Raw genomic sequence first — 14,803 nt, 5'->3', positions numbered from 1 at the left:
TGGTTTTTGTCCAGTTGTAGCATCATCCATGTGTTAGCAGGAGGTTATTTTAGTTTAAGGCTCCGTTCCCACCGAGTAATGCGCCACGCACTCAGAAACGTATACACATGCAGAGTGTGAGTGCTCAAAACAGATCCCATTCACTTCAATGTGTGCCGGCTCACGCGCACTACACATTAAAATCAGTGGGTTAAAAAGCCTCCCGTTGATTTCAATGTGTAGCCCCTGTAAGCCGGCACACATTGAAGTGAAAGGGATCTGTTTTAAGCGCTCACACTCTGACACTTGTATACGTGTCTGAATGCCCAGCGCGTTACTCCGTGGGAACAGAGCCTAAGGCTCTGTTTACTCTGACATCATGGTTTCTGTGGTCCAAAGAATCAAACACTGATGGATTATAATCTTTATATAACAGATCCCGATAAAAGACAACAAGTATCCTGTTGCTTCAATGATTTTACCGTATTTTGGCCACCACCTGAATTGTGGCCAACTGAATTCGATTGCAAATAGTGGGGACAGCAGTGTGAACAGAGCCTTAGGCCTGGTTCACATTTGCATTCGGTATTCCATTCGGGGAGTCCACTTGGGGATACCCTGAACGGAATACCGAATGCATTAAAAAGTGGTGAGCAATGAAAGCACAAGGACCCTATAGACTATAATGGGGTCCGTGTGTTTTCTGCGCAGTATCTGCACGAGTCAAGCGGAGACAAAAGTACTTCAAGAACTACTTTTCTCTCTGCATGATTAATGCAGATAACACACGGACCCCATTATAGTCTATGGGGTCCATGTGCTTTCATTGCTCACCGCTTTTTAATGCGCTCGGCATTCCGTTTGGGGGATCGCCAAGCAGACTGCCAAATGTCAAACGCAGATGTGAACCAGGCCTTACTTGATGCATTATATATTTGCAGATATATTTTCATACATTGCACAGACAACACTAGGCTATTGTGATAAAGAAAAACAAAATGTAATTTTTATGTAGTCATGGGAATAGTTGGAAAAAAAAAATCTGCAATATAAAGGGATGTTTTCAAGGCTGTAGAGAGACTTAGAATTGTGCTGTTGCTCCTGATAATATCACTGTGGCAGGAAGCGTGACATGAGGCAAGGTGTGAACCCATGAATGGCCTCGGTCAATGATGTTTGCACTAACTGCTACTGATCTAAAGCTGTGCCTGAATTTCACTCCAAATGTTAACTCTGTGTTCCTAACCTGTTTCTTTCCCTTTATTCATTTTTCCACCTCTCGTTGCATGCCGTGCAGGGTCAGTTTTGTGCATGACACCAGCTACCAGTATTGGTAGGTTTCTATCTACTTTTTTGCTACTCAAGTTTTCCTTCTGTGGTTATCAGTGTTTTCTAAAATGTTCTAGAATATATGCAGCTATTTTATATGTCACTATAGTACTCAATGCTTAGAATATTGAGTCTGTAATAATCACCTATAATATGTCATATGTCTTCTATTGCTTTGTGGCTTTATACTTTTACCTCTCGCATATTGTGTTGAGAAGAAAAAAACTGTGCTTTTTTATTTTCTTTTATGATGTTTGTTGAGTATATTGAATATTGAAGTGTAAGTAGTATCACCTGTGTCTTAACGTGTCATAGTGTTGTGCTTTTTTTCTCCTTTTTGCTATGTTTAGAATATTTCATCAGAGTTTCCCAGAAAGATACGTATGATAGCTAACAGTATATAATGTGTTCACATGCAGGCAGCACAATCACAGTTCGGGGCCGAGTGGATTTAATAGATCACCTATTATTTCCAAGCTTGTAATCGCTCAAACCCAGGAAAAGACAATGCTGTGCAGTCATTGTATGGACTTATCTACAATTGTGTATCATATAGCATACGTCAAGTCCCATTGATGCACTACCATTTTACATTGTCTTCTGTATGGGGGAAGTGTTTCTATGGTATAGATTAAAGCTGCATCATTATTACTGGAGACCAAAAGCTTTTATCTAATGCAATCATTCTAGACAAATAACAAGAAAGCTGCACACACAATATATACTGTTCATTGGATATTATTTTCTAAAGCGAGATTAATCTAGACAGCATATAGAATTTTAAGCTGCCTGCAACTTTAATCTTCTTTTTCTGGGAATCACTGATAATATATTTTTTACAAACTTCCTTTAATTGTACCTGTAATAAGCTTATTTTCCCTTTTTTATTTCTCTCCCACGCTTCCTTGCTTTGCATTGTGATTGCATGCCATCTGCTGGTTTAACCCATGATGGCTTGCTGCTATGTGATATTCACCATGCCAAACCACTTCTATTACCATAATGCTACACCCTCCTGTTCATTGCTTCCATGGTTCCCCTCCTGAAAGTACCCATGATGCACAGCGCTACGTCCGCCACTGTCTCTGCAGCAACAACTCCTGCAACAAGTGTCCCCTTCGCCGCAACAGCCACAGCCAATCAGGTTTGCTCCTTTTAAAGCTTTCTTTCACAAATCCCAAACTCTAAATGAGTGCTAATATGTTAAAAAAAATTCTTTGAAGAATTTTTTTTATAAATGTCTACCCATCAAATTTTTATTTTGTTAAATTTTTTTTTTTCTTTTTTACAAATGTGTTCATGAGCAGTTTGCACTTATTCAGAGTTAACATTTTTTGCAAGTATTGGTCTTTCTGTTTTATGTTTCCTTGAATGTTTCGCAATTATTGACAGTCTGAATAAGGGGGCATTATAATCCGTCTGAAGCTGCACCCTCTATATGTTAAGCAAAGTGTCCTCTACAGTATTATACAGTAATTTTCTATTTTAATCCAAAAAGCAGTAATAAACCTCAGCATCACACTATTTACTATGACATGCCTATGGGACGAGATAAGACATACAGTAGTAATGAAGCTAGTTCCAGGATTAGACGTATATGTTGCATTGGCACAGAGATAGACAAACCACTAAGAGCCAATACTTCTATGCATTTGCTACCTAGCAGGGCAGTTGTTTTTTCTTCTACGTCAAATGTTATTGCAGGGCCACGACAAGGGTATTTTTCTGATTTCTACATCGCTATCTCAGTTCCTATATTATTTGAGTTAAATATCATTCCTGTACTTTCTAGTCCTCAGGCTACTACAGATTAAATGTTGTGTTAACACCGAAACTATAATACTCCCCTAAATTCATTATACATTATTCAATACATTATACGTGATTTAATAAAACTTAACAATTATCCATAAGGTCTTTACTAAATCAGGCAGCATAGGTTCTGGTCCTATGCATCTAATGGAATATATACCTTAATATAACACAAAATACACTGTACTCACCTTTCACTGTTTACCTTTTAGAATAGTTGTCATCTAAAGCAGTTAGTTATAGATTTACCTCCCCACGATGCATATTTGTTTCCAGAAAGAATACAGATGCAGGTTTCTGCCCAAGGTTATTAATTTTTAAAGTTAAAGGTCTGTCACTAGAACCCATCATATGTATTCCCCCTGTGATTTGGTGCCTTCATTGCTGAGAGATCATTGCTGAGCAAACAAACTCTTTGGAGCAATGAATGTGTTGCTATTACTCCAAAGAAGTAAGCACCAACACCTTCATTGCTCCAAATAGCTCATTTGAACATTGACAAAAACAGTGATATCTTGGCAACTGAGGCACCAATTTCAAAGGGGAAAACAACCTATTGGCCGTGTTGGTTTGATATTCTGGGGTCTGGTGTGAGACTAACTTTGAAGCAATTACTGCAAGTTTAGTTTAATGACATTTCACACTTACCTCTTGGCCACAATGACCATGTAAAATATAGTAGGCAAGTAGATTACATACTTTAGCACCATGCCTCCGAAACAATTTTCTAGAACTTAGGGCCCATTCAAATATCTGTGTTTGTCCAAGGAATTCACTCCATGTGATGGCCACATTTCTGGATCAACTATTCTGAACTAAACTTACAGCACTATAGTGATTTATAGTGCTGTGTGTTCTGTCTGCTGTCCCGTATTCAAATAATACTTCGAGTGTGGTGTCATAGACCTAAAGTAGTTCAGGAACTCACAGCTTATGATATTACTATACTATATGATACTCTGAGTTGAGTTTATACAAGCCACAGTTGAACTGTAAAATGTGGACATCACATGCATTGTGTTTCTCATAGAAAACACAATCATGTGAATGGGCTGTCAAAGTGTACCTAAAGTGTACCTCCAGTGATCCACTCAGTAACCTTTCAGGATATGCTTCATAGTCAAAAATATATGATGTCTATAAGTTTAAGTCCCTAGTAGATTGCACACTTTATTGATGTGCCGGAAAATGAGGCATTACACCACAGACCTTAACTCCCTACGTGCTAAGAAAACAATAAAGATACAGTCTAATATAAAAGCAGATGAAATAATATGCACAGTAAAGGTATATTACATTACACAGGGTTGGAGACAAAAACAAACTTACATGCTGCAGGAGAGAAAGGACTCAGTGTTATCTTTGTATTTACATAGTGAGATAACAGAGACTATCTGAGCCTTTACTAGCAAATTGCAATTAGCTGAAGTTGTTAGTGAGAGAATTCAAACCCCCCACCACCACCATCACCACCAGGGCAGTGAATCATCCCTCTGACCTGTTATCACAGGACAAGCACCAAAGAAACAGTGTATAAACAGAAAGCTAAAGCAATGTATCTAGGAAAAGTGTTGAATTTCCATGAGCTAGCAGTAAAGATAGGATCCTTGAGGTGGGAATACTCCTTTAATTTTTGACTCTTCTCTGTTTGTGAATATGGTAAATGTGCTAGTAAAGGATAGAGAAAAAGGTGTTGCTGCTAAGACTTCTAAAACTTATTCTGACATCAACTTAGTTGTCTTTCTGACTTAAGTCTAAGGCCTCACCTAGTGGGCCGCAGCAAAAAAGTGCGGCGGAAAAAACTATGTCAGAAGTGCACTGCGGTTTTTGCTGCGGCATATTTTACAGGAAATCTGCAGACTTCCTGCTTTAATTATACCTATAGAGAAACCTCCAGCATTTCCCATAGATAGAATTGACATTCTGTGATTTCCAAAAATGCTAAGGTTTTGGAAATCGTAGCATTTCCGCTGCGGGTATTTTTCTGCAATGTGTGGATAGGATTCTCTAGAATCCCATCCACTTTGCTGGGACTGTAAAACGATGCATTTACACTACGTGGGGCCACAACCTGAAGAGGATCCTTCACCACTTTCATCAACTTCAGTTGTTAGCATCTGTTAATGCTGATTCCAAATACATATTTTCTTTAGCCCCCACTGTGCTTGAGCAATAAGTGCAGTTAGTTTTGGTGCCTGTTGGGTGGACAGTGTCTGGCAAGAGCAGGAAAGGCATGGTGATTCAGAGCTCCGGTCAGAGGTAGCCATTGTCAAAGTTCACAATCACACCCCTTGCCTGCTCCCTCCGGACAACGCTCACCTGTAATGGAATTTGTGGAGCTGTGACTGTGAATTGATGTAAAGAATTGTACTTGATGGAGGTGGTGAAAGGTCTTCTTTAAGATGGTGACAGATGTAAGCAGATTGCAAGGGATGTGCTAACTCACAACTATACTGACAGTCAAGACAGATCAGGTGAAAATTGGATTGGCACTATATTAAAAAATATAAGGAAAAAGCGGCTTGGCAGTAGTCATGTCATTCCTTCATACTCACACATGTCAACATTTAAAAAAAAAAAAAAAGGTTTATTGTTTTCTTAGGTGTAGTCAGTTTTTTTTATATAGTTCAATCATGTTATTTTGTGCTGTAGTGTCCTACAGTGCACTCTAGCAGATCATACTCCATATAGATACAACCAGCAAATGGCTGGAGGAACATGTGAGTTTAGTAGGCCTAAGATCCAACAAGAAGCCGGGTAGAATTTGACTTTTACCTCTGGCATGACATGGTGTAATATATCCTACAACCCTAGATGTTAGGACATGCCAAACAGTCTCAGAAATAACACACTGTTCAGTCACCATACGTCCAATAATAATAAGAAGAATGGTATAGAGTAGTCAACTTGTAAGTAACAGATTGGAGTTCTAACGTCAATGCAGGTAGATGGAGATATTAAAGAGGACCTTTCACATCCTGGGGCACATGCGGTGTAATACACCTCTATAAAGCCGACACTGCACTAAATTCAGCGCACTATCGGCTTTCAGGATCTGTGCCACCGCTGAAGAGCTATCGGTGCTGTTACTGTAGATCTCACCCGTCAAAAGGGCGTTTCTGACAGTCAGTCAGGAACGCCCTTTCTCACAGTAGCTTCTATAGCGCTGTACTGTGAGAGGGGACGTTCCTTACCGCCCAGCGATGATGCTAAGTGGTGAGGAAGGCACCCCCCAGTACTCGTCTATGGAGGGGAGGGCGGCGTTCCTCACCGCTCTCACAGTACAGCGCAATAGACGCTACTGTGAGGAAAAACAGAAACACCCTTCTGACACTGAAGAGCTACGATAGCACCGATAGCTCTTCAACGGGGCACAGTACGGGAAAGGCGCTTGTGCCCCAGGAGGTGAAAGGTCCTCTTTAAGCAATGCTAAGTATTTACATTCTATTTCTATTGTAAACCCATATTGATGTCTGTACCGTATAGTTATCTACAAAGACTATACTTTATAATTATAACTTAAATGTCTCCTACATATCTCAATGAAAACATAATTCATTTACAATACTTGCTAACAAGCCTCTGCTTTATATGTGCTTTCAATCCCCTTAGTCTTAAACGCATTCTGCAGTTTTATTTCTGTGCTTGCATTCTCTACTAAGTGAGAAAAATATCATTACAAGAGTCTCATTTCTCAACAAATTTGATTATGTATTGTTTCCCATGTGCTGAATGAAGACAGGATGTCTATGGTTGTGTTCGCTTTGTAAGACACTGTAATCTCCCATTGCACTTCATGGGTGTATGAATAATAGTAAGCATTGCTATATGACTGCCATCTTCTTTATATATAGTACTGTGCAAATGTTTTATAAGGAGTGGAAACATTGCTGCAAAGTAAAAGGCGTATAGTTCTAGAAGTGTTAATAGCTAATTTTTGTCACATAGCACAGTTAAGTGAATGAACAAAAGAAATCTAAATGACATAAGTGTTTGCTGTGACCACTCTTTGTCTTGGAAACAGCATCAGCTATTGTAGGAACACACAGTTTTTGAAGGAATTCAGCAGGGAAGTTGTTCTTGTAGAATCCCAGATCTTCTGTGGCTCAAATACTTCTGTCTCTACCTGTAATCCCAGACAGACTTAGTGATGTTCAGATGATGGATGTGGGGACACATCATCACTTTATTGGCTCCTGTCCAAAGTGTGGTTACACTAAATATTGATTTGATTTAGATATCTTTTATTTTATATTGATCATTGACAAAAATTTACTTTTAACACTTCTATTCTTGAAAGCCTTCTTACTTTACAGCATTTTCCCACACCTAACACAGTTGGCGGCCAGCAATATATCAATAAAATATAATGATATGCTATGAAAACATATATTCCACCCCAGTTAGAGGGTAATAAAAACACCCCCCCCCCAGTACACTAAGCAGGCCTACTACCATAAAGTCAAACCAAAAAACAACACAAAGTGATAAAATGACACCCCGCACCCATATCAATTAGCAATTATTATTTGGGATAAATGATATGTGTTTGGGGTTTTTGTTATATTACTTTGTGTTTGATTAATTTTATTTGTTTTACGCCTTACCTTGCGGTGGTGTGGCTGCTTTGTGTCATGGGGTCTCGGACAATATTTGGTTCCATACTGAAGGGTTATTGCTACAACTAAGTGATCTTTTTTGTTGTGTTTCATTATCTTTTGACTGGGGTGGAATATATGTTTCTATGGCATATTATTAGAAGTTATCTTTTATTGATATATTGTTGGACACTCACTGTGATAGTTCCCAGTTTATTATCTGGTCTGTATAACGCCATTTTTACACGCCTAAAACTTTGCACAGTGCTGTATAACCACATGAAAAAGGCCTCTCCATCTGAGTGATTTGCCAGGCAAGACCCTTATTTACTGTTTATCCATGTCATTGTACTTTATGAATTTCAGCACACGTAGACTGAAAGTGTTGTGTACAAAAGCTAGAGCAGTAGCTTTACCATGACTGAACAATTGTCATTTGCATGTGCTAATAGCCAAAGCTGGTCATATACTTCACATAGCTGTCAACTGTGCATTTATTCAGCCAACATATATTCCTCCTAACTCCAATACACACATATCGGAGCATGCATGCTTTTTTCAGTGTGAAGTAGGAAACAAGCCACTGCTAGACGGCTCTTATGTCTTGCAAGAACAAAGGAACTATAATTTTGAAATCCAAAATGCCTAAGTTATATCCCCCCCCCGACATCTGACTCTGGGGAGACTCTATATATTAATTGGCCGAGCCAGTGAAAATTACTAGGTTTGGATGACTTTTATCTATGTGAAGCCAGCATGAATCTGGTGACTGGACAGGCCAAGAAAGTGTTTCAATTTGGCACATTTCTGAGAAGGCCCCCCCCCCCCCCCAACAGCTAGATTAGAAAAGCCAAATGGCAAGCAGTTAGTTTGTCAGAAAGACCATTCTCCTTTGAACTTGTCTGCTAGGCAAAATGTCCTTGAGGGCATCTTAGAGGCTGGCAGTCAGTGATCTCTCACTTAGGGGGCGTTCACATTACCGTTGGTGTCCGACAGCTAGTGTTTGTTGCTAATGTCCATGAAAAATCTTGTGCGGACATTAGCATCGGACACTAGCTGTGTCCGTGACATTTTGCTTTGATTTAAATGGACATTGGGTGCGTTCTTTTACTGTCCGACATGTAGGTTTTTGCTGTCCACTTGAAAAGTTGGACATCTTTGGGAACAGACACTTAAGGACACCCATGGACAGTAAAAGAACGCACCCAATGTCCATTTAAATCAATGCAAAATGTCACGGACACAGCTAGTGTCTGCTGCTAATGTCTGCGCAAGATTTTTCACGGACATTAGCAGCGGACACTAGCTGTCGGACACCGACGGTAGTGTGAACGCTCCCTAAGAGGTAAACTACCCAAAAGTGGTCTCTGCGAGTCTTTTTATATGGCAATGGGGAAAGCATTCTTACACCCACTTGTGGGAAGACCCAGGGCCTAAGCAGACCACAACTGTAATCTTTTACATATCTGTCTGAGATATCACTGCGTGCTGAGTTTTGCAGGAAACTGCTATTTCTATTTGGGTGCAGAATTGTATTTGTTCTTTGTTAATGAGTCTAGTTATTAAGGACAACCCCTTTCAATCATATTTGAGAGCTCTCAGGCTAAATGTCATTCTATTCCTCTGCAATTTATTCACAATGTCCCCAAATAATTATATTTACTGACACCTCAAAATAGCAAACACCATCTGAGAATGGATAGGGTTTATCAAAAAATTCTAGCTTGCATTTACCTCTAAACAGCCCAGTAATTTTATTTTGCTTTGCCTTGCTATGAATATTATTGACAAGGTTATGCAATATATTAGTAATATGTTTTGAATATATAAGTATGTATGCATTGATATTGTTATGCGTTACATTATTAAATTCATCTCTCCAATGCTTAATCCATTGTTCTGGTGGAACGGAAACAACACTGACAGATCCATCATATGATGGACACTAAAGGCACCCGTATGAGTCCATTGACTGTAATAGAGTCCATTTGGTTTCCATTATGGCGTCATTGCGCCTGACAAAATGGCAGGTGATACTTCTGACATAGCCTCTATGTGACTACTACTAAGCTGTATAAAAGTGTGTATTTATTCTCATGTTATACAGTCAGTTTGGCTTTAAGATGTGACTGGGAATGTTCATGTTTTCCATTTATTAGCATCATAATATATTCTAAAGAACCTCCATTGTCTGAATCATCAATTACCATAGTGTTGACAAACCGTATTAAAGAAGTTCACCAGCAGCATGAGAAATCTTGTGACCAACATCAGTTTTTGGTGGAACCTTTGGCATGGTCATAAAAATGTGTTCACATTAGCAAATATTTCTTGTCACTGTCTTAAAGGCTGGTTAAATGTCCCCAGAAAGCTATATAGCATACAAAGCTGAAATTTCCATTGTATGTGACCTTGTCTTTTCTTCCTTAAAAGTAAGTGTACTGCTACTAGAAATGAATCTTCTGAATTAAGGTGAAATTATTCTATGAACATGAAATTTTACTAACTTATCTCTTTGGAAGATTAGAGAACTGATTTATTTTTTTAGGACAAAATCACGATTTAAGAACTAACTTTCATCATATCTTCCTTTTACCAGATCATACTGAAATAATAACCAAGAGCGGGGTGGAGCATCAAGAAGATTCACAGAAGATAGCAAAACATTCATATTGTACATACTATCCAGTCTCCTCCTCTATAGAGTTGCCACAAACTGCATGCTAAACACAAGGATCTTGTTCTCTTTATGGACAAAGTACAAACTCTTAGAAAGCTAGTGCTGCTATATTCTAAATTGATAATATATATGGTATGCGTAATATATTCCAACATAAAATAGTTAACTACCTGATACCAGCTGTAATGTTAGTGGGTAAAGTTTACTTTTTAATATTTTGTATACCTGGCTCCCACTTGATGATAATACTGTCTTATCTCCTATCACATCCAGAACCAAGGGTCAAGCCCCCTCATCTTATTGTATATTGTAAATGTTGCGAAACATTGAAAATTTACCAATATTTTTGTGTTCCGATGGCTAATATACAAATATTAGATTGTGAATATGAGTAATACATTAGAGATTATTTTAGCCATTATTCTAGAGATTTATGAACTTCCCCTTTGTAGAGAAGACCAAGAAGATAAAGCACTCTCTCAAATGCGGAAACAAAGGCTTATTTTAAAGCACAAATTAAAAGCATAGACACCGGCCTCACACCCAGTATATAAAAGAGAAACAAAAACACTCTTGTGTTGGAATAGATGTGAATTTAAAAAAAAAAAAAAAGCAAAAAGGACAAAAAAAGTGATCATTTGCACAGTATGACTGTCATACACAAGAAAGTCTTGAATACCTTTATTTTAATTGTAAGAGTATAATGTTTTTTAACCAAGACTTTGCAGAAGTGCCTAAATTTCACCACAGTACGACAAACGCAAAAAGTATACAACGGCTGCCAACCTCCCAGTTACCAACAAGTGCAAGGTTAAAACATATAGCAGGTTGGGTACCAGGTTAATACAGGTTGACAAGGCATCGGAGGAGGAGTTTTCTTAGATAATCGAATGTACAAAAGTATATATATATAAATATATATAAATATATATATCAGTCAGTCATAACATAAAGGTGACTCTAATCTATAGAACATATTACATTTTTTTAAATGTAGTAAAGAGTTTTATTTCAACCCTGTTCAGTGCTCGAGGGGCCTGCAAAACACTGCAGAGCAATGCATTACAGGCCTTCAATGCTGAATCACGCGACGACAGCAGGCAGTGGGGAAAAGTCTTAGAAAAATAGCCGACTGCAGGGTCTATAGTGTTATACATTTTTTATAATTGGATTTAGAGAGTTGTAACAGGATTACAGCACAAGATTAAATAATATTGTGTTTAAAGCATATTTTATGTCTGAAGAGTTATGAAGAGTTGTTGCTTATATGAGAAATATTGAAGACAAAAAAAAAACAAACTATGGATAAAGCAGATTTTTGATGTTTACTTTTACAGTAGGCTGTTGATTTACATGGTAATGTCTGTACAATTAATATGTAATTTAGTTAAAGTTTATTTCAAGCACTATTGTACCAAATACTTCATGTTTCTGTGTTGCACATTTGTCACACAAAGTATGTTGTTGCTGAATTATGGTTATGAAAACAGAACAGCTGTTATACCTGAATAGTATACTTAAGTGTTAGAAATATGTTATTTTTCTCTCTTGTAAAAAAAAAAAAAAAAAAAAGACAATATTAGTGATTGCAGTATTTTAAGAAAAATTTCAAGAGTTGAATGTAAGCTATTTTTTGATGTGGGCAGCCTTTTTTAAAAAAAAGAAGGCGCTGTAATTCTATCATTGGTAATCAGGAAGATTCTGCCTTTATTTTTATTTTATTTTTTATTTTGTAATATATGTACAATGTTTGATTTCTGCTCTTATATTAAAGAAGCAGGTCCGATTACACAGCAGAACTAAATCGAAATCCACTTGAAAGAGAGTATTTTAATATTGCTTATATCACTGTGTCTTCAAGGGCAAAGGTGATCTATTCAAGCTCTAATCTATACTGATATTTTTTGTTATAATTATTATTATTATTTTTATTATTATTATTGTTAGTTTCTGGATCAGTGACCAGCCATTATGTTTTTTTTCTTGGCATTTTAACCATTTAACCAAATACAGCCTGTCACATTTATAAAAATACAGGAAGTACCATTTTAGAGGAAGTGTAATATACTATACCAATATCTTACGATTCATAATAGTCCCATTATTGAGAACTATAGCTTGCTCGTGTATCAAATCAATTCACTGGTGATGGAAATCACATTAATTGTATCGAGTTCTACTTAAATATTTACAGTTGTCATTTTGAGAATATAAACTTTTCACACAAAATAATTTCTTCACCGACCCCCTTTAGGTTACAGCGTCTTATTCATCCAATTTACAAGTAAGGTCTAAAATTGTAAGGATGTAAAATGGCTGGCCTGTGTTTAAATTTTTACTTATACCTATATTTTATTATTTTTTAAAGAAAATTTACTTTTCAATGACTTATTTGTGTTTTTGTATTTTTGTTTTTGTAATGTCCAACAATTAAAGTAGCCTCTTAAACAAAGCATAAGATATGTAATGCTTGTGTTACAGTACAGCAAGCTCGGTGGATAGCAGCAATAGGGTATGCTCACACTAGCATCTTTTATGGACGGTACTGTTGTCCAATCTACGGTAAAGTTAAGGAAAATCTAATGTTTCTGGAGAGATGTGCTTTTTCCTTAGATTTTCTCAGTGGTGTACAGATTGAATAACCAATGCCCAAAATGCACTTAAAATGTAAAGATTAAAAGATTTGAGTGTGATCAGCCCTAAGAAGTTGTAGGACAAACATGATGGTTCTCTTTAGATTCCTAGAAGCTGTGCTTGTCTGGCCAATTGGATCTTAGTTAGCATTGTTCTGGAGCTCTTTAAGGAGTAACAGCTTCATGGTTGCTATAGATGACTTTCTTTGCACTAGACCATATATATATCCCCTCATAAGGGAATATTTGAGGTGCACAAGAAAATGCAATAAAAATGTGCCATAACAGATCTAAAAACCGAATTCTATCTGCCACTACTTTTAATACCATAGCAACATTTAAGATGAAGGTAAATATGTGATGAAAACAAATTACAAAACACTTCTTGTACAGTTATCACAATCTTGTTTAAGGAAAATCTATCATGTCCTCTAACCCCCAGTGTTTTTATTTTTCCTTTGGTTTTCACTACAGTTAATTTTCGGCTACCAATACAACTGCACTGTCAAGTGGGAGATCTCCACAGCATCATTGTCAATTATATTGGTAAGGACGTGTTCACACCAGCACCCGATTTCCGTTTTGAGGTTTCCGTTTTCTGCCCGAGAAACTGGACAGGAGACAGAAATCAGCAGGCAATTTTCAAACCCATTCATTTGAATGGTTTTGCAAAGTGTTTTTTTTTTTTTTTTTTAACTGGACACAAAGTCGGACATGCAGGACTTTGTGTCCGGTTTTTAAAAAAAACGGTTTCGCCGCGGAGAGCAGAAGACGCTCACGGGAGCTCACCGGCGGACACTGAATGCTTGGTTTCCGTCTCCTGTCGGCAGAAGACGGAAACCTCAAAACGGAGATCGGGTGCTGGTGTGGACCCACCCTTACTGACAATAAACTGTAACAATATCTAATATTCAAGGGGGTTAGAGGACACCACAGGCCTCTTTAAAGGGGTTGTATGAGATTACAAAAACATGGCTACATTCAACCAAAAACAATGACCCTCTTGTTCATTGGCTGTTCGTGGTATTGCAGCTCTGCCAGATTCACTTGAACATGTCTGAGTTACAATACCAGACACCTAAGGACAAGAGCGGCGTTATTTCTGGCCAAAAACAGCTATATTTTGAATGCCTTATACAACAACCATAAAGCATTTCCCAGCGTAGAAACCGACTGCCATCTAATTATAATCTAGTCAATAAGGAAGATAAATATATAACATTTCTAAGCAATAGTAATGCCTATTATATTGGCTCGCTCTGGTGTCTCTATATAGCACGGATGCTCTTTAAGTTGTTTACACCACTGCAAAAACATCTAAAGGCAAAATGTTTAAGGATTGTTGAAGACAAAGCATTTCTGTTTTATAAGACGTGAAAACCAAGACCAGCACCAAAATCCCCAGTTACTGATGCTCCATTATGAGGTTGCTACATGCGCAAGTTAAGAAGAAAAGACAACATTTTGCATCTGCACTGTCCTACTTCAAGGTCTTCTCTTTGTATGGGGATGTAAAATATTGCAAAGTTTAATAAATTATTTTGGTGCAGGAGTTATTCTCGTTCATATTTTTCCAGCATGAAGATTACAATCATATTGTAGTGAAATATCTGACATTTGCACTATTCAGTCTAGAAAACTGTAAAAAAAAACAAAAAAAAAAAACAGTACCATTAGATTCTTAGGCTTATGATCTTCTAATATTATAGGTTTTTTCACCCGGAAAAAAAATGGGTACGTATAAAGACATAATAAATTCTTATTTTATTCTA

At 37.4% G+C, this 14,803-nt stretch overlaps 1 protein-coding gene across 11 annotated transcripts in view; it reads left to right on the top strand.

Annotated features, from left to right (window-relative positions):
• MBNL2 (muscleblind like splicing regulator 2) overlaps positions 1 to 14,583 on the top strand; it is a 136,026-nt gene extending 121,443 nt beyond the window's left edge. For 4 of the 11 annotated variants that reach the window (XM_075265350.1, XM_075265355.1, XM_075265348.1 and 1 more), the window contains 2 exons: positions 1,277 to 1,312; positions 10,318 to 14,583. In XM_075265350.1, the coding sequence (XP_075121451.1) occupies positions 1,277 to 1,312; positions 10,318 to 10,445 (164 nt within the window). In that variant the 3' untranslated portion in view covers positions 10,446 to 14,583. Of the gene's footprint in view, positions 1 to 1,276; positions 1,313 to 2,357; positions 2,453 to 10,317 lie in introns of all 11 variants that reach the window. The other 7 variants (XM_075265359.1, XM_075265357.1, XM_075265352.1 and 4 more) reach the window with 3 other exon arrangements.
• The last annotated feature ends 220 nt before the right edge of the window (positions 14,584 to 14,803 follow it).

Source organism: Leptodactylus fuscus, chromosome 2 (assembly GCF_031893055.1).
Source record: "Leptodactylus fuscus isolate aLepFus1 chromosome 2, aLepFus1.hap2, whole genome shotgun sequence".
NCBI classification, from domain to species: Eukaryota; Metazoa; Chordata; class Amphibia; order Anura; family Leptodactylidae; genus Leptodactylus; species Leptodactylus fuscus.
Note: the sequence above shows the minus strand (reverse complement) of the source record. Positions and strands in the feature narration are given on the sequence as shown.